At 42.0% G+C, this 20,132-nt stretch overlaps 1 protein-coding gene across 17 annotated transcripts in view; it reads left to right on the forward strand.

Annotated features, from left to right (window-relative positions):
* Window positions 1-20,132, forward strand: part of LOC125458595 (muscleblind-like protein 3) — a 168,865-nt gene that overhangs the window by 128,201 nt on the left and 20,532 nt on the right. For 10 of the 17 annotated variants that reach the window (XM_048543990.2, XM_048543992.2, XM_048543993.2 and 7 more), the window contains 2 exons: window positions 13,543-13,634; window positions 13,971-14,044. The exons of 4 other annotated variants lie outside the window; for them this stretch is intronic. In XM_048543990.2, the coding sequence (XP_048399947.1) occupies window positions 13,543-13,634; window positions 13,971-14,027 (149 nt within the window). In that variant the 3' untranslated portion in view covers window positions 14,028-14,044. The remainder of the gene's footprint in view (window positions 1-13,542; window positions 13,635-13,970; window positions 14,045-20,132) is intronic. 3 more of the 17 variants (XR_007248858.2, XR_007248859.2, XR_007248860.2) reach the window with 1 other exon arrangement.

The raw sequence follows: 20,132 nt of genomic DNA on the forward strand, positions 1-20,132 counted from the left end.
TGGGAAACCTATGCCTCTCCTTGCTTGAATTTCTGGTAGCTGCCACTATTCCTGTTGGTGCTGCTGTAATGTACAGCTACCATCCTTCCATCGGGTAGCAGCTCTCAGGGATGAAATTGCTGCCACTGGGATCCCTACTTCTGGGAGAGGCCAACCAGTGGTCTGAGAGGCATTTACTGCAGTGCATCCCAAAGGAGAGACAAATGGCTTTTCATTACCTCTCCAACTGGTAGGTGAGAACCTGTTACGTGTTTCAAATCCCTCCTTTAGAGTTTTGCAATGACACATTTCCAGTGTGGAATCTTGGTCATGACCAGCACTGGTGGGAGAATTGGAGACATGATTCAGCTGCAGCCCTCCTTACAAGTGTAGCCTATGTAGTGTGCAGATTCACACAGCAACCTCAGTAAACACAGCTTAACAACTTGACCAGGAAGGGAGTTGAAGTTTGAATAATCAAGGATGATTTAGGATTAACTATATTTAAGCAGGGAGTGATGACCTAGTGGTAATATCTCTGGACTGTCAATCCAGAGACCTAGATAATGTTCTGTAGACCCAGGTTTGAATCCCTCATTATTGAATTTAAATTCACTAAAACAAATCTAGAATTAAGAATCTAATGATGACTATGAATCCTTTGGTGATTGTTGAAAAACCCATTTGGTTCACTAATGTTGTTTAGGGAAGGAAACTGCCATCCTTATCCAGTCAGGCCTACATGTGACTCCAAACCTACAGCAATGTGATGACTTTTAACTGCCTTCTGGGCAAACCAAGAATGGGGTATAAATGCTGCCTAGCCAGCGAAGCTCTCGTTCTGAGTGAATAAAAAAAGGGCTACAATGGTTAAATTAGGAAGACCATATGTAGAGGTTAGACTTTTATTGCCTTGAGTAGAAAAGACAAAATGGTGATATGATCGAGGTGTTTAATGTGGCTGAAGAATTTGACAGGTGAAACTTGTTTCTTTTGGTTGGAGAAGGACATAGCAGGTGGGTGCATAATCTGAAAAATAAAGTTGGACATTTCAGTTATAATTTCAGGAATCATGGCCTCGCACAAGATATCTACACTTTTTGTGTTATTAGTCTGGTGAATCTGTGCTGCACTCAGCCATTATCAACTTCATTGTGTGGTGCCCAGAGCTAGACGTCACATACTAAATGAGGTCGAACCGGAGCTTATAACAGGAGTGAAACTATTAAGCAAATGGTTTGCGAACACTTAATGGAATTTGTCGAACATTCCTAACACCAGTCACTGACAGACATGACAAAGGAACACTTATGCGTTCTGTTTTTGTCAAATCTATAGAACATAGAACATTACAGCACAGTACAGGCCCTTCGGCCCTCGATGTTGTGCCGACCTGTCATACCGATCTCAATCCCATCTAACCTACACTATTTCATGTACGTCCATATGCTGATCCAATGACGACTTAAACGTACCTAAAGTTGGCGAATCTACTACCGTTGCAGGCAAAGCGTTCCATTCCCTTACTGCTCTCTGAGTAAAGAAACTACCTCTGACATCTGTCCTATATCTTTCACCCCTTAATTTAAAGCTATGCCCCCTCGTGCTCGCCATCACCATCCTAGGAAAAAGGCTCTCCCTATGCACCCTATCTAACCCTCTGATTATTTTATATGTTTCAATTAAGTCACCTCTCAACCTTCTTCTCTCTAATGAAAACAGCCTCAAGTCCCTCAGCCTTTCCTCGTAAGACCTTCCCTCCATATCAGGCAACATCCGAGTAAATCTCCTCTGCACCCTTTCCAAAGCTTCCACATCCTTCTTATAATGCGGTGACCAGAACTGTACACAATACTCCAAGTGCAGCCGCACCAGAGTTTTGTACAGCTTCACCATAACCTCTTGGTTCCGGAACTCGATCCCTCTATTAATAAAAGCTAAAACACTGTATGCCTTCTTAACAGCCCTGTCAACCTGGGTGGCAACTTTCAAGGATCTGTGTACATGGACACAGATCTCTCTGCTCATCTACACTACTGAGAATCTTACCATTAGCCCTGTACTTTGCCTTCTGGTTACTCCTACCAAAGTGCATCACCTCACACTTGTCTGCATTAAACTCCATTTGCCACCTCTCAGCCCAACTCTGCAGCTTATCTATGTCTCTCTGCAACCTACAGCATCCTTCGTCACTATCCACAACTCCGCCGTCCTTAGTGTTGTCTGCAAATTTACTAGCCCATCCTTCTACGCCCTCATCCAGGTCATTTATAAAAGTGACAAACAGCAGTGGACCCAACACCGACCCTTGTGGTACACCACTAGTAACTGGTCTCCAGGATGAACATTTCCCATCAACTACCACCCTCTGTCTTCTTTCAGCAAGCCAATTTCTGATCCAAACTGTTATATCTCCCACAATTCCGTTCTTCCGCATTTTGTACAATAGCCTACTGTGGGGAACCTTATCGAACGCCTTGCTGAAATCCATATACACCATATCAACCGGTTTACTCTCATCTACCTGTTTGGTCACCTTCTCAAAGAACTCAATAACGTTTGTGAGGCACGACCTTCCCTTCACAAAACCGTGCTGACTATCTCTAATCAATTTATTCTTTTCCAGATGATTATAAATCCTATCCCTTATAACCTTTTCCAACACTTTACCAACAACTGAGGTAAGGCTCACTGGTCTATAATTACCAGGGTTGTCTCTACTCCCCTTCTTGAACAGGGGAACCACATTTGCTATCCTCCAGTCATCTGGCACTATTCCTGTAGACAATGACGAGTTAAAGATCAATGCCAAAGGCTCGGCAGTCTCCTCCCTGGCTTCCCAGAGGATCCGAGGATAAATCCCATCCGGCCCAGGGGACTTATCTATCTTCACCTTCTGAAGGATTTCTAATACCTCTTCCATGTGAACCTCAATCCCACCTAGCCTAGTAGCCTGTATCTCAGTATTCTCCTCGACAACATTGTCATTTTCTAGAGTGAATACTGTTGAAAAATATTCATTTAGCGCTTCCCCTATCTCATCTGACTCCACACACAACTTACCACTACTATCCTTGAATGGCCCTAATCTTACTTTCGTCATTCTTTTATTCCTTAAATACCTATAGAAAGCCTTAGGGTTTACCCTGATCCTATCCGCCAACAGCTTCTCATGTCTCCTCCTGGCTCTTCTGAGCTCCCTGTTTAGGTTTTTCCTGGCTACCTTGTAGCCCTCAAGTGCCCTAACTGTGCCTTCACATCTCATCCTAACATAAGCCTTCTTCTTCCTCTTGACCAGAGAGATTCCACCTCCTTCGTAAACCACGGCTCCCGCGCTCTACCGCTTCCTCCCTGCCTGTCGGGTACATACTTATCTAGGACACACAGGAGCTTTTCCTTGAATAAGCTCCACATTTCTAATGTGCCCATCCCCTGCAGTTTCCTTCCCCATTCTACGCTCCCTAAATCTTGCCTAATCTCATTGTAATTGCCTTTCCCCCCAGCTATAACTCTTGCCCAGTGGTATGCACCTATCCTCTTCCATCACTAAAGTAAACATAACAGAATTGTGATCGCTATCACCAAAGTGCTCACCTACTTCCAAACCTAACACCTGGCCAGGCTCACTACCCAGTAACAAATCTAATGTGGCTTTGTCCCTTGTTGGCCTATCTACATACTGTGTCAGGAAGCCCTCCTGCACACTCTGGACAAAAACTGACCCATCTATAGTACTCGAACTATAGCGTTCCCAGTCAATATTTGGAAGTTGAAGTCCCCCATGACAATTACCCTGTCTCTCTCACTCCTATTGAGAACCATCTTTGCTATCCTTTCCTCTACGTCTCTGGAACTATTTGGAGGCCTGTAGAAAACCCCAACAGGGTGACCTCTTCTTTCCTGTTTCTAACCTCAGCCCATACTACCTCAGTTGTTGAGTCCCCAAACATCCTTTCTGCAACTGTGTAATACTGTCCTTGACCAACAATGCCACACCTCCGCCCCTTTTACCATCTTCTCTGTTCTTCTGAAACATCTAAATCCCGGAACCTGCAACAACCATTCCTGTCCCTGCTCTATCCATGTCTCCAAAATGGCCACAACATTGAAGTCCCAGGTACTAACCCATGCTGCAGTTCACCCACCTTATTCCAGATGCCCTTGGCATCGAAGTAGACACACTTCAAACCACCTTCTTGCTTGCCGGTGCCATCTTGCTTCCCTGGAACTTTATTTCGGACCACCCTGCTCTCAACCTTTTCTATCGTCGAACTACGACTTTGGTGCCCATCCCCCTGCTGAATTAGTTTAAACCCACCCGAATAGCCTTAGCAAATTTCCCCCCCAGGATATCGGTACGCCTCTGGTTCAGGTGAAGACCATCTTGCTTGCAGAGGTCCCACCTACCCCAGAAAGAGCCCCAATTATCCAAGAATCCAAAACCCTCCCTCCTGCACCATCCCTGTAGCCACGTGTTCAACTCCTCTCTCTCCCTATTCCTCGCCTCACTAGCACGGGCAACAAACCAGAGACAACAACTCTGTTCGTCCAAGCTCTCAGCTTCCTAGCTCCCTGAATTTCTGCCTTAAATCCCCATCTCTCTTCCTACCTATGTTGTTGGTGCCAATGTGGACCACGACTTGGGGCTGCTCTCCCTCCCCCTTAAGGATCCAAAAAACAGGATCAGAGGCAACACGGCAACCGTGAGTCTCTCTCTCGTCCCCACAGAACCTCCTATCTGTCCCCCTAACTATGGAGTCCCCAATGACCAATGCTCTGCTCCTCTTCCCCCTTCCCTTCTGAGCAGCAGGGACAGACTCTGTGCCAGAGACCTGTGCCCCACTGCTTTCCCCTGGTAAGTCCCCCCCCCCCCCCAACAGTATCCAAAACTGTATACTTATTGTTGAGGGAAATGGCCACAGGGGATCCCTGCACTGCCTGCCAGCTCCCTTTCCGTCCCCGACCGAAACCTATATACCTTTCTCCTGTACTTGAGGAGTGACTACCTCCCAGTAACTCCTCTCAATAACCCCCTCTGCCTCCCGAATGATCCGAAGTTCATCCAGCTCCAGCTCCAGCTCCAGTTCGCTAAAGCGGTTTTCGAGGAGCTGGAGTTGGGTGCACTTCCCGCAGATGTAGTCAGCAGGGACACTAGTGGTGACCCTTACCTCCCACATTCTGCAGGAGGAACATTCAACTGCCCTGACCTCCGTTCCCATTATTCTAAATTCCCAAGACTTAAAAAATAACGAATAAAAAATAAACTTGTTACCTTACTAATCAGGCACACAGAACCTTTTTGTTTTGGTTAGAGGAGGAGGATGGGTGGGAGACACTACCCGGGTAGTGTTTCGGGCAACGTAACCTCACAAATATTACCTCACTCACTCACCAGTCCCATGTCGGCTCCTGCTCAGCGTACCTCGCCTATTCACGAGGTAAGCCTTTTAAAAACAGTGACTCACCGGCTTCCCGACAGGCTCCTGCTCCAAGCTCCCGCTCACGCTGCTGCTGCAACCAGCAGTGTGAGTTTACAACTTCGTAATTGTGGAGAAGTTAACAGTTCATATCTTGTGTATGCAGTTCTTGCTCCTCCTATCTAATTTTTGCTTATGGGCATTTAAATATAAAGCAATACAGCAGTGCCTCAAGTGAGCACTTAATGGAGAGAATACTGTGCAGCACAGTTTTGGATCTGTTCATCAATTGTATTTTGTCCCTTGGGAAGGCCATAACTCAGTAGCCAGTCATGAGATTCTTGAGCCACTGACTATGGAAACGGAACTGAAGTGATTGCTGTTGTCTTCCTCACACCTTGTCCTAGATAGGCTTGAAAGACCCTCATCTTTTGCAATGGAAGGCGAATGACCTTAATCCATTGGGATCAATTGTCCTTTGATGGATTTTTCGGGACATACTTGAATCTTTCACCTTGGATGTGGGAATGCTACAACTAAACCAAAGGCTCTTACTACTGGTTTGGTCTGTAATATGCTACTTTGTTATTTCACATTATCTTTTTATGACTATCCTCCAGTAAGGGTGACTTAGTTCCCAATTGAAGTTTGAGCAGTGGCTATATTCTATCACTCCATCATCTTTGCTGCAGAACCATATTAACTTGTGTCTGTATGTTAAGTACATGTGGAAGTTTTTAAAATGATACATCAACCATAGGTAGCAGCAACAGATTTAACCCTTTCTCCTGCCTGACGAAAGAAAAACTTTTCTTAGCAGTGCAAGGGAAAATTTCGCGCATAAGCCACATTAAGTGGAGTAAATTTTTACAGCAGTTCTGTAAATGAAAACCTCAGGGAAGCAACAGCCTAAAGAAGTAAAGAAAAGGGCATTTGTTCAAAGAATGAGGTTGTGCAGTTCTTTGCAGGTGTTCCAGCTAATGAGATTTTAAAAAAATTTTCTTGTGATAGAGTAATTTCCAAGCCTAGATTTCCTTATGTCTTTATGGGCCTTTGTTTTTGCCCTATTACAATCTGTGAAGTTAGGGTTCTTGCACAGTGCTGTTAGATAGAAAGGGAATCCAGGATTTTGATGTAGTGAAAATGAACGAATGTTGGTACATTTCAATTCAGGATAGTTGTATGATTTTTGAGGGAACTTGCAAATGGTGTTCCCTAATGCCTGCTGCCTTTGTTTTTCTAGCTAACCAAGGTTGCAAGTTTGAAAAGTGCTGTTCAAAAGCCACCTGAGTCTGCCCCGCAAATTGATTCAATCTTGCTTCAAATTAGGGGGAAAGTCTCAGTTTGATCATTTTTTGGTTGTGGGAGTTATCAATGGAAAAGTAGTAGGGAAATATGACCTATCGTAAGAGAGTGAAGAGATGACGTGGAAATTGGAAACAAACTAATGATGAAAAATAGCAGGAGGAACAAAGAGTACCAAGGTGTTCTGGTATTTGTATTTATTATCTGAATGAAGTATGTTCTTTGAACAGCAATGTCAGAGGACTTTTTAAATCTGAGTGTCCAGGGTATTTCTTCATTGAGTGGAGTAAGGGAGATAGAAGTGCAGGTCAAGATTGTGCATACTGTTCTCATTCCATAATATGAACTTAAACAGTGCAAATAAGTACAACCCTTTGGTCAACCAAGAATCAAATGGCTCTATCTTAGACCAAACAGAGACTATATTTAATGAGCTTACTATTTTGACCATTAGCCGAAGATGAGTCCATGTAGCTGCTGCATTTGCTGTGTCACCACATTCCCTTTCTTATCTAAGTAATTGAATTGGACATTAGAATCCACTGACATATTAAAAGTTGTTTTTGACAAGTATCCATCTGTTCAGCCTTACTAAGGCAGTAGTTTTAACTTAAGCTGCCTGCTAGCTAAATAACATGACCAGCTGTAATACTGGTACTTAAGTGAGATGTAATGTTGGCAATCTGAATCTCCATTCAAGTATTATTGGCATCTTGTAGAACTATTGTTCACCACCCACTCTCTCCCATCCCATCAAATCCATGCTTTTCCCACCTAATAGGTTCTGTTCTGTTACTTGTTTGAATGTGTAACGCTGTCTCTTCCTAACCAAATGTGCTATCGTTTGGGCTGTGGGGTGACTAATTCCAGAGGGCAAATGTGCTACATGGATAATCAAAATGCCACAACAGGCAGAGAGAGATTTATCTTGGTCAGGAAGTTTATGTCAGTCTATTATAGATATTTAGCATGTTAAAATGATAGAATTTGAGATACACATTAAATTGTTTTCATCTGTATGTTGGAATCATTAGGGAGGTGCGGTTTGGCGGTCATGCAAGGAATGGGATCCCAGGAAGTACAAAATCATTTAAATTATTTTGTTCAGCACCTTGCATTAACATAGTAAAGTAGCCCAAAACATTTTGCAGGTGTGTGACCATACACAGATTGACACTAGGTTTCAAAGAGTTATTGTCAGTATTCACCATTGGTACTCGTTATAAACTGACAACGGCTTTCGGAGTGCATTATGCAGTCAAACACAGTAAAGCAGGAGTTAGCCACTGGTTTAATTTTTCAGCATGTTGCAAGCTTTTGGAAATTCTCGGATCTGCTTGAAGCATCCAGAAATCCCTGATCTGTTGAGAACTTTCCCTTTGATTCCATTGGACTTGCTGTAAATACCATTCAAAAAATTACACCATGTTAAATGATGTGCATCTGCGATTTTAACTATGTCCAAAATCCATAGTTGCTGTTGAAGAGCCTCAATGACCCAAAAAATAAACAGGTTTGTTTGTGTGGAATGACAGATTTCTTCATTAGAATGAAACACATTCATTTTTAAATAAGTTTGGTATCTTAACTTCTTTCTGAATTCCACGGCATGTCCCAAACTTTATTTCTCTGTCTATAGAATGATATCGAAATCTTTAGAGAACAGTCATTGTTTCTGACTTCCTGGGATGCTGTCAGTGAGAATACTTTAAGGTGATTGGCTGCTTACCACATCTGATGATTTCATTGTTCTGCAAGGCGTAGAGATTCTCTGAATTCAGAACCAGATCAAATGCCTTTAGGATAGGGGAAATCCACACCACGGAAGTTGCAAGGTCTTTATGGACAGCTGTCTTTGCCATCAGTTTTGAGGTCCCTTACAACGTATATGATTTTATGGCAGGATTTTAGGCTTCAAACAGGTGTACCGATTTCACATTAAATGAAGGTTGAGAATTGACCAGTCTAATAGCCAGAATGTGTGCTCAAAATCTATTTAAGGATGATGGGAAGGCTGTCTCAACTGGAGGGCAAAGCTGTTCCAGTGCAGCTACAACATTGACATTTACCGGACGACTTGAAAACTGCCCCGTTATGTCAGTCCATAAAAAGTAGGACAGATTAAACCTGGCCAATTATCATTCTGTTGGCCTCTTCTCAATCATCAGAAAAGTGATGAAAGGAGACCATAGAAAGATTTAAAAGAGACATGGGGGTATTTTGTTTATTTACACAGAGGATGATTTGTGTGTGGAATGAACTTCCTGAGGAAGTAGCGGATGTGGGCACAGTAAACAACATTTGAAAGACAGTTAGGTAAGTTTATGAGTAGGAAAGGCTTGGAAGGATATGGGCCAGGAGCAGGCAAATGGGACTAGTTTAGTTTGGGATTATGTTCAACATGGCCTAGTTGGACCAATGAGTCTGTTTTCATGTTGTCAGCAGCATCAAGGGACACTTATTCATCATAATCTGCCCAGTGGTGTATTGTAGATATCGGAGATAATGGGAACTGCAGATGCTGGAGAATTCCAAGATAATAAAATGTGAGGCTGGATGAACACAGCAGGCCAAGCAGCATCTTCCAGCCTCACATTTTATTATCATTAACAGTGGTGTATTGTGTTCTGTTAGGGCCACTTTGCTGCCGACCTCATTACATCCTTGTCTGAATATTTGCAAAAGAGCTAAATTCCAGAGGTGAGGCAGGAGTGACTGTCTTTGACATCAAAGTAGTGTTTGATCAGAAATCATGGCACCAGAGTGTTCTGGAACAAAATGAAGTCCATGGGAACCGGGGACAACTCTGCTCTGGTTGATGTCATATCTAGCGCAAAGGAAGATATTTATGGCTGTAGAACATTAATTGCCCTAGGGTGTCTCTGTAGGGATTGTTGTGCCCAAGGTACAATCATATTTAACTAGTTCTGTCCATCATAAGATTGATATTTAAATATTTGATCATTACACAATCTTCAATGTTAAAAATTTGCAACTTCTCAAATACTGAAGCAGCCCATGTTCATATGTACAAGACTTGAGCAACACTCAGGCGTAGGCTGATGTGTTATTTGCCAGTTAAGTGCGAGACAAAGACCATCTCCAACAAGAGAGAGCCTGTCAATCCCCCTTTGCCATTCAATGGCGTTATTATCACTGACTTCCCCCATCTCAATACCTGGGAGTGACCATTAACTATAAACTGAACTGAACCAGCCATATAGATACTGCAGCTGCGTTTGCATGTCAAAGGCTAAGAATTTTGAGGGAAGCATCTGCCTCCTGTTCCTCTCAATTCATGTCCACAATCTACAAGCACATGTTAGGAGTGTGATCGAGTTTTCTCTGCTTGCCTGGAAGAATGCATTCTCAGAAGCACTTAAACTCTCTATCTTTAAGGATAATGATCTGTCAATGTCTGATCCACGACCTCCAAGATACATTCCCTCCACCACAAATGCACAGTGGCAGCAGTTGTTATCGTCTACAAGATGCACTGCAACAACATATCAAGGTTCCTTCAACAGCCCTTCCAACTCTGTAATCTTCACCACCTAGAAGGACAAGGGCAGCAGATTCTTGGGAGCACCACCACCTGCAGGTTCCTTTTCTGAGCCACATCTTGAATTGTAACTATGTCACCGTTACTTCAGTATCACTCCTTCAGAATCAAATTCCTGGAACTGCCTCCCGAACAGCACTGGGGGTGTAACTATATACCAGATGGACTGCAATGGTTGCAGATGCTGCTCAGCAACACCTCGAGGGTAACTGGGGACAGGCACCAAATGCTGGCCCAGCTAGTGATACCCACATCCTTGTGCACTGAATGGGGAGCATTGTTGAACAAAGAGACCTGGAGTGGGGTGAGGGGTGCAGATTCTTAGATTCCCCCAAGGTGAAGTCGCAGGTAGACAGGGTAGTAAAGAAGGCTCACCCTTGTCAGCCAGAGCATGGAGTAGGGATGTCATGTTGCAGCTGTACTGCTCCTCGGTTTGTCCACGTTCTGATCACCCTGCTGTAGGAAGGGTGCTACCATACTGGGAAAGGGTGCAAAGCAATTTCCAAGGTTGTTTCTGGGACTGGAGGGTTTGAGTTGTAAGACTCTAGAGCATAGGTTTAAGGTGAAAGATTTGAAAAGGACCCGCGAGGTCACTTTTTCGTGCAGAGAGTGGTGCACGTATTGAACGAGCTGCCAGAGGAAGTGGTGGACGCTGGTCGAATTACAACATTTAAAAGGCATCTGGATGGGAATTTGGATGAAAAGGGTTGAGAGGAAATGGGCCAAATGTTGACAAATGGGACTAGGTTAATTTGGAATTATGGTTGACATGGATAAGTTGGACCGAAGGGTCTATTTCTGTGCTGTATGATTCTATGAGAGGCTAAGGAACAGTAAGCTTCCATTTATGTAAGGTAATGACTCAAAGGCTTTTTTAACATTTTTAAGTTCAAAAATGGAATCATCCGTGACATTGTTGAAGGGAAGCCCCAACACAGGCGACAACACGAAGGAAAGGCCAGAAGCAAATAAACTGTTTTCAGTGTTGGAGGGGACCTACAGACTGGACTGACAGCAAGAATCCATTCAGCCTCTGATAATTGAGCTTTAGTAATGATGAACTCTTCTCAACTGATATACATTTTAAGTGATTTAGAGGAGATCTGAGGCAAAAAGTTCACCCAGATTGTTTTAGAAATATGGAGTGTGCTGCCTGAGGGGGTAGTGAAGGCAGGTGCTCTTTCAAAATTTTTGACATACCTGGATGAGAACATAAAATGCCAGGGTAAAGTAGTCTTTGGACGAAGTAAATGGGATTAGTGCGGTTTGGTGTTTGTTACTCAGCACAGACATGGTGGACTGAGGGGCCTGTTTCAATGCTGTATAACTCTGAAATTCCTCTGCCTACTGGCAGGTAGCCATTCTGCCATAGGCCCTGTCTCTAGGAAAGAGGGATCGTAGCAGACAGTGATGGCAAACTGCCATGCTGGTCGTCAGCATGATTTTCTGTGCTAGCCCATATCTGGTTCTTTCCCTCATATGGGATAAAGATTTTGCCTTATGATTGGTTGTGAAAGCTGGGTTTTATCAGTCACCTGGTAAGTTAATGAGGGTCAGCATGCTGATCTCCTTCCTGCCACGGAGAGGGAAGGTGGCCGAGAGTCTTGCTAACGAGACCCCAATGAAATGGTCAATTGGAAACCTTGTCTCACCTCCACTAGCATTTAGCCAGCAGCATTGGGATCCGTTAGCCCATGGTGAAACTGTATAGTAAGCCCTGACTGTTCTTGGTTGGCTTTCTGGGGACAAGGGTTTGTCGAAGAGCTCCTTTTTTGTACCCAGTAACTCTCAACTTCTCCCCCCTGCCCCCTCCCTCCCCCAACTTGTTCTGAGGGAAGATGTCTATTGCTCTGTCCTCCTCCAGGTGCAGATATAGCAGTGGCCACTACTCCCAGTGGCGCTGCTGGCAGTCTGAGTGATTGATGGCTGCCAATGGGGAGCCTAAATAACCAGCTACATTTGACAGGCTACAGCTGAGGATTATACTCATCACTAAAATGGCATCTACATTCAATTTGAGATCATTACAGGGACTAAAATTGGTGCTTTGGAATGTATGCATGAATGAGTGAGTGACTGCCAACAGAATCTTTTGGGTTTTCCAAGGCTAAAAACAGGGAACAGCCTGTCTTGGGTGTAGACATAGACCACAGACAGTTTCTCCTCTGTAGCTAACTCCCACTTGACCACCCCTTTGCAAGTGTGGTTGTTTTTTCTGTTTTTCATTTAAGAATTCCAAATGTTTTGCAGTTGCTGCGTCCATGTTGAAGGAACCTCTAAATGACTTGCCCTTCAGTGCAGCAGCTGCTCCTCTCATACTGAAAGCCCCCGGTGGCTCTGTCAACTTTGAAAGCCAGCTTGTTGCCCTTAACTAGCCTGGGAACCCATCTCCTTGCCAGTTAAGGGGAATACCTTGGTCAAATCCCAAAGATTGTTTCCTGTCAGGGCCAGATGCAGGACTAGGAAGATCTCCAACTTCAGTCTCTCCCCACTCCCTCTAACTGAACTCCCCCAAACAGCCATGAGAGAGAATTCAGTCCTCTATGGATGATTCTGAGCATAAGATTTAGTGTCTGTAAGTGTGATTTTGAGTTTGTGATTTTTTGAATGTCTGAATTTTAGAGTATTTGTGCTTTTAAGTATGTGGTTCTAATTTGGCCGTTTGTCATCTTGAGTGGATGCGTGGGTGAATGTTTTTCATTTTGAGCGTGTGTAAGTAGGTGACAGAGTAAATGTTCTGTGATCTTCCATTTCACAAAAATGCAATTAACTCTAGAATATTACCTGCCTTTCTTACTTTGTTTCAACCCAGTTTTATCTATATATAACCATTAGTTAGTTACGTTGTGTTTACAGTGAATAAATTTTAACAGGGAATTGCAAATTTTAATTGTTCATGCTTTTTGAATAATTTCAGACAGAACTTTGCTCAGAGTATCTGTTAAATGCATTGCTTCAAAGTCTGTGTTTTATTTTATATAATTACACAAATGCATCATTATGTGCTCGATAATGTACAGTCTTTTAGAGTGTTTTAAGTTCTCCTTAATTATGATTGTAATAAGCTTTCTCCTTTTTTTCTCTTTTGTTTTTTATTTCTTTCAATGCTGTCTTGCTTATTGCACTATGATTGCATGCTGGTGTCACCCTTCATGATGATGTCACATGGCTTGTTGCTGTGATACCTGCCACGCCCGCAATCCACTCCACACGCTGCCATGGTTACCATAACGCTACACCCTTCCTGTTTGTCACTTCCATGGTGTCCCCTACTGAAAGTACCCATGATGCACGGCGCTACGCCCACCACTGTGTCCGCAACAACACCTGCTACCAACGCTCCCTTCGCTGCAACAGCAACAGCCAATCAGGTTTGGCTCTTTAAATAGCTTTTACTTCTTGTTCCAAGTGAGCTGTTGCTTTAAAATCAGCACAGATTACAAAGTCTTTCTGTTTGCTAAATTTAAGTCGAGGAAAATTGTTTTAAAACAAATATTCTTCAGTCACAACGTGGTTGTGTGTTACAATCTGGATGTAGCTATGCATATTGTTAGTGACATTACCTCTTTTCCTTTGTAAAATTGTCAGTTAATTCATTCACTGCAAACACTGTTTGTGTAATGTCAGTGCTAGGATGTGAGCTATGATGTACAGGATAAGTTCTTCTTTATAAGTCACATTTTAATCTGAAATCTTTTCCACTGTAGATGCCCATTTTATCAATAGATGAACTCAGTAGCAGCATGTTTGTTACACAGATGTAGAAGTTACGAATAGAACAGTAAGTTTCTTTTAAATACTAATACAAACTAATGAGAACTTAACCCAAGCAACAAAAGATTTTTCTTTTTATTCTGTCTCTCTGATGGAACCAAGACATTTAATAGAAGTGATGTTGTTGTCGAATGTTCATGTTGTAATGCATTTCATAGTTTCATTATCAGTCTCGCTCTTTAAACATTGTGATATCAGCATGATTTTAAACACGGAATCTGGACTATTAAACAATCGCATGCATTATTTGAATTTTTAATTGGCTAGCATTTTGAATATTACTATGTGTGGATTATACTGTTGTGATCTGGATTGCTTTGAAGTGCTTGTCTGTGTTTATTGAAATTGTGCTTTGAGCATACACCCTTTAGGTATAAGCATTGCCACGTAAAGAGGCTAGGTGCCAATGTTGGGGATTCCCGTTCCAAAACAGGACAAATGATTTGTTCCAAATGAATACCATTCAAAATTCCTCTCTCTGTTTTAACACAGTTACCATCAAAGGGCGGCTCAGTGGTTAGCACTGTTGCCTCACAGCGCTAAGGACCTGGGTTTGATTCCACCCTTGGGCAACTGTCTGTGTGGAGTTTGCACATTCTCCCTGTGTCTGTGTGGGTTTCGTCCAGGTGCTCTGGCTTCATCCACAGTCCAAAGATGTGCAGGCTAGGTGGATTGGCCATGCCAAATTTCTCATAGTGTTCAGGGATGTGTAGGTTCTGTGGGTTATAGGGGGATGGGTCTGGGTCTCTGAGGGTTGGTATGGACTTGTTGGGCCAAAGGGCCTGTTTTCACACGGTACGTATTCTATTCTATTCTATTCTAGGTAAAACAGCAGAGAGCAGGTTTTGATGCAGTTTGTGTCACTGTTTACTACTCTTGATCTGATTCAGAGAACAGTTTACGTTGTTTTACAATAAAGGAAGGCAGAACAACAGGCTTCTTAATGAACTGCCAGAAAATGAGGCTGTAACAATTTATCATAAAACAACCATTAACCAAAGAGATCTGAAAATGTTCTTTTAGAAATTAAACCACATTGTGTCTGCAGTGAGCATGAAGCTGTAGCATTAGTGTTAGTTCTAAGTGCCAACTTAAACTTGGTTCCATCTTGTTCACTTGCGGTAAGATTGGATGCACACTTGCAGTTCCTATTAGCACCCGCATTGTGTCACTGGTATCTGTTACATCCTCTTGACCCAAGATTAAAGTATTGTGAGTTTTATTACTACTTAACAATTATTTACCTATCTAGGGTAGTTGATTGTGCGTGAAGCCAGGAGCAGTTATTAGTTCACTGCTAAAATTATCATTGGTATCAATCATTAGTTAAGGAATGTGGTAACAACTGGTTAGTCTGTTTTCATTAAGCACTTTGTGGCACCACAGGATCTTTTGCATCCAAAAAGCCAGTTGTCTATTCAATTTAATATCTCATCAGAAAGATAAAACATCTGACCTTTACCTTAGCACTGCACTGCAAGCATCAACATTGATTAAATTTGCAAATGCTTAGAATTGCATTTGACCTAATTATGGTATCCTTGGGACTCAAACATGAGAGAGCTATCACTGGCAATTTGTTTTCACATTGGCCATCAGTTCTAAAGTAACAGTGCTTTCTCTGTAACTGGAGGCAGCTAAGCAGTAAACTTACTGGATTAATGTCCAAGGAGATTCAGTATCACTTACAGCAGAAGATGTACTGTTCTAATAGCAATATACTATTGATACCCTAAGTGATGTCAAGCCTGGGACATCATGGATACCATGCTGGCACCTCTTGCTGGTACTATGGTGATGATTCTGTGTCAGTAAATAATAAACGGAGGGAAATGTTTTGAGAAGCAACTTAAAATGCCCAAGAAAATTATCCAATCAAAAAAAAGTTAGCATCCCTGGATTAATAGGCAAGTTAAGAATCACACAAGATTGAAAGAAGAAGCTTAAAATGCTGCAAAGATTAGTTGCAACCTGGAAGATGGAAATTGTTTTAACACAAGTAAAGGTGACCAAAACGTTGGTGAAAGGGAAACAATAGAATGAGTATAGGAATATTAAAAAAAAGTTGGAAGAGTTTTCAGAAGTATTACAAAAAGTAGAGTAGCTAAAGCAAATGATAACAGTAATGGTGAAAATTATCACAGGGAATGAAAAAATGGCAGAGAAATTGAGCAAATATTTTGTCCGCCTTCATAGCAGAAGGCACAATTACATAGTGGAAACAGGGTAAATGAAGAGCTAGTCAGGATAGAAAAAATTGGGCTGCTTAATGACAGAAGGGGAATAAGTATTAGAAATACATAAGACTAAAATCCAACAAATTCTGAAGAACTGATGATATATGTTCTAAAGTTGTAAATAATGGAACCACTGGTTATAAGATCCAAAATTTTTTTTTAGATACTGGAATAGTCCCATCAAATTTGAAGTTAACAAATTTTAACGCCATTAATCAAGAAAAGAGGGAAATATAAAATATGGAACGACAAACTAGTTGGCCTGGCATCTGTTGCAGAAAATTGTATAAATCATTTGTCAAGGAGGATTTAACAATACACTTAGAAAGTTGTGGTTTGAGTAGACAAAAGCATGGCTTTACCAAAAGGAAACCATGTTTAAGAAAGTTCATGTTTTTTTGAGGATGTACATGAAGTAAGGAGGAACCTGTGGATGTTATTTTGTTCACTGTACTTGGATTTTCAAAATGTATTTAGTAAGTTCATGTGCAGTAATATGCAAAATAGAGCTGATGTAGTTGTAATATTTTAAAGTGAATAAGGGATTGGTTAGTTGTCAGAAAACAGATTGGAACATGTTTATAGTGAAATACTGTAATGCCCAGTGCTGATTCCACAGATTTTTATAATCTAGGTTAAATCTGTGTACAGAGATACCAGTAATGAAGTATTTAGATTTGTAGATGATGCAAAGCTAGTTGAGATTGTAAGAGGTAATGTATTGTCCAGGGATTTTGATTTTTGTACAACTGGAATGTTTGGGATAGAAAAGACCTAGTGAAAAAAATGGGTCTAATATCTTAGTAGGAAAATTTGCTTGTTCCATTAAGGGAGACTTTATGCTGATAGAGAGGGGGAGGAGGAATTCCAAGTAGCAGTATAAATAGAAAGATTGATGGGAAAGGTACCGAATGTGAAGAGAGCATGTCAATTAGAAAAGAAAGACGAGAGAGAGGGTGCAGTAACTCTGAGGAACTAAATTGCATTTATTTCAATCAAGGAGTGTTACAGGTAAGACTGATGAACTCAGGACATGTTTAAGATCATGGGATTGGGACATCATGGCTGTTACAGAAGTCTGGTTGAGAGATCGACGAGACTGGCAGCTCAGTGTTCTGGATTTTAGATGCTTTAGGAAGGATAGAAAAGGAGGCAAGAAAAGAGAGGGCATGGTGTTTTTGATTAAGGAATACATTACTGCTGTTCCTAGAGAAAATATTTTTGAAAGTTCATCCAGTGAAGATGTATGGGCAGAAATTAGAAATAAGAAAGATCACCTTGATGGAATTGTACTGTAAGGCTCACAGTAGTCAGAGGGAATTTGAGAAACAAATATATAGGGAGATCTCAGATATATGGAAGCATAATAAAGTTGTTATAATGGGGAATTTTAATTTTCCAAACAGTGACTGGGGGTCCCATAGTGTTAAAGGTTTTGATGGTGAAGAATTTGTTAAATGTGTTCAAGTAAGTTTCCTTTATCAATATGTGGGTGCTACTACTAGAGAAGGAGCAAAGCTAGATTTTCTTTTGGGCAATAAGGCAGGGAAAGGTGACTGAAGTAAGAGTGTAGGAACATTTTGGGTCCAGCAATCATAATTCTATTAGTTCAGAATGTTTATGGAAAAGGATAAGCCTTTCATAAAATTTAGTAGTTTTTAATTGGAGTAAAGTAAATTTTAATGCTATGAGACAAGAACTTTCAAAAGTTGATTGGTGTAGACTGTTTGCTGATAAAGGGATGACTGACTGTGGGAGGCTTTCAAGAGTGTGATAATGAGAGTTCTGACACATTATGTTCCTGTTAGAGTAAAGGGGGCTGGTAAGATAACGAACAATGAATAAAGATATTAGGATTCTAGTCAAGGAAAAAGGGTATCTTATTGAACAGCTTAGTTCAATTGAATCTTATCAATACAAAGAGTGTAGGAGCATTCTTAAGAAAGAAATCAGGAAGGCAAAGAGGGGTTATGAGATAGCATTGGCAGATAAGGTTAAGGATAATCCGAAGAGATTCTATAAATATATTCAGAACAACAGGGTAACTACTAGGGTTGTGCCCCTTAAAGATCAAGGAGGTCATCTTTGCGTTGAGCCCCAGGGGATGGGAGAGATACTAAATGAGTATTTCGTGTCAGTTTTTACTGTGGCAAAAGAAATGGAGCCTAGAGAATGCAGACAAATAAATTTCGATGTTTTAGAAGCAGTATACATTACAGAAGAGGAAATTCGGGAAGTCTTAGAAAATATGAAGGTGGATAAATCTCCAGGACTAGATCTAATGTATCCCAGAACATTGTGGGATATAAGGGAGGAAATTGCAAGATGCCTTGCAGAAATATCGGCGTCGCCTACTCTGTGGTTAGCACTGCAGCCTCACTAGGCACCCGGGTTTGATTCCAGCCTCAGGTAACTGTCTGTGCGGAGTTTGCACATCCTCCCCGTGTCTGTGTGTGTTTCCTCCCACAGTCCAAAGATGTGCAGGCTATGTGGATTGGTCATTCTAAATTGCCATTAGTGTTCAGAGGTGTGTGGGTTATAGGGGGATGGGTCTGGGTGGGATGCTCCAAGGGGCAGTGTGGACTTGTTGGTGATAGTAGATAATGAAGAAGGTTTTCTAAGATTACAAAACCATCTTGATCAAATGGGCCAGTGGGCTGAAAAATGGCAAGTGGCGATCAATCTGGGTAAGTGCAAGGTATTGTATTTTGGCACAACAAACAACGGTAGGGCTTATACAATTAATGGTAGGGCCTTGGGTAGTATTGTAGAACAGAGGGACCTAGAGGTGCAGGTACATAATTATTTGTGTGACATATAGACAGGGTGGTTAAAAAGGCTTTTAGCGCATTTGCTTTCATTGCTCAGCCCTTTAAGTATAGGCATTGGGAAATTGTGTTGAGTTTGTAGAGGACATTGGTGACACCTCTTCTAGTTTCCACCAAAACATTAAAATAGCCATCCCCCAGGAAGAACCCCACACATACACAGCATCTGTTCACATGAGAAGGAACAAGATGGACATGTGAAGCTGTTGAAGGCTGCTCCCATAAGAACAGGATACAATGCTCAACTTATTGATTGCCAGTTCCAAACTGCCACAGCAAAAAACCGTAATGACCTACTCAGAAGACAGACATGGGATACATTTGATAGGCTACACTTTGTTGTCCAGTACTTCCCAGGATTGGGAGAAACTACGCCATGTTCTTCGCAGCCTTCAACACGATGTCGCAGTGATGAGCACCTCGCCAGGATCTTGCCCAAGCCTCCATTTCTCGTCTCCAAACAACTGCCAAACCTTAAATAGACCATTTTTCGCTGCAAACTACCCAGCCTTCAGGATAACACTGACCATAACACTGTACAACCCTGTCATGACAGCCTCTGCAAGACATTTCAGGTCTTCGATGTGGACACTACCATCCCGCTGGGAACACCACCCGTATCATACATGGCAGAAACTCATGTGAATCAGCCAACATTGTCTATCTCATATGCTGCAAGCAAGGATGCCCCAAAGCATGATATATTGGTGAAACCGTGCAAATGCTATGAAAATGGATGAATGACAACTGTGCGACAATCACCAGATAGGAATGTTCCCGCCCAGTGGGGAACACTTCAGCGCTCGAGGACTTTCGGCCTCGGATCTTCAGGTTAACATCCTCCAAGGCAAATTTCAGGATACGTGACAAAGCAGAGTTGCTGAGCAGAGGCTGATAGCCAAGTTTGATACCCATGAGGACAGCCTCAACTGGGATCTTGAGTTCATCTGGCATCAAGTGACCCCACCATACTATACACTTTCATACACACTCATATATGTACGTGGAGACTCACTCACATAATCTCTGT

This window comes from Stegostoma tigrinum, chromosome 15 (genome assembly GCF_030684315.1).
Source record: "Stegostoma tigrinum isolate sSteTig4 chromosome 15, sSteTig4.hap1, whole genome shotgun sequence".
NCBI classification, from domain to species: Eukaryota; Metazoa; Chordata; class Chondrichthyes; order Orectolobiformes; family Stegostomatidae; genus Stegostoma; species Stegostoma tigrinum.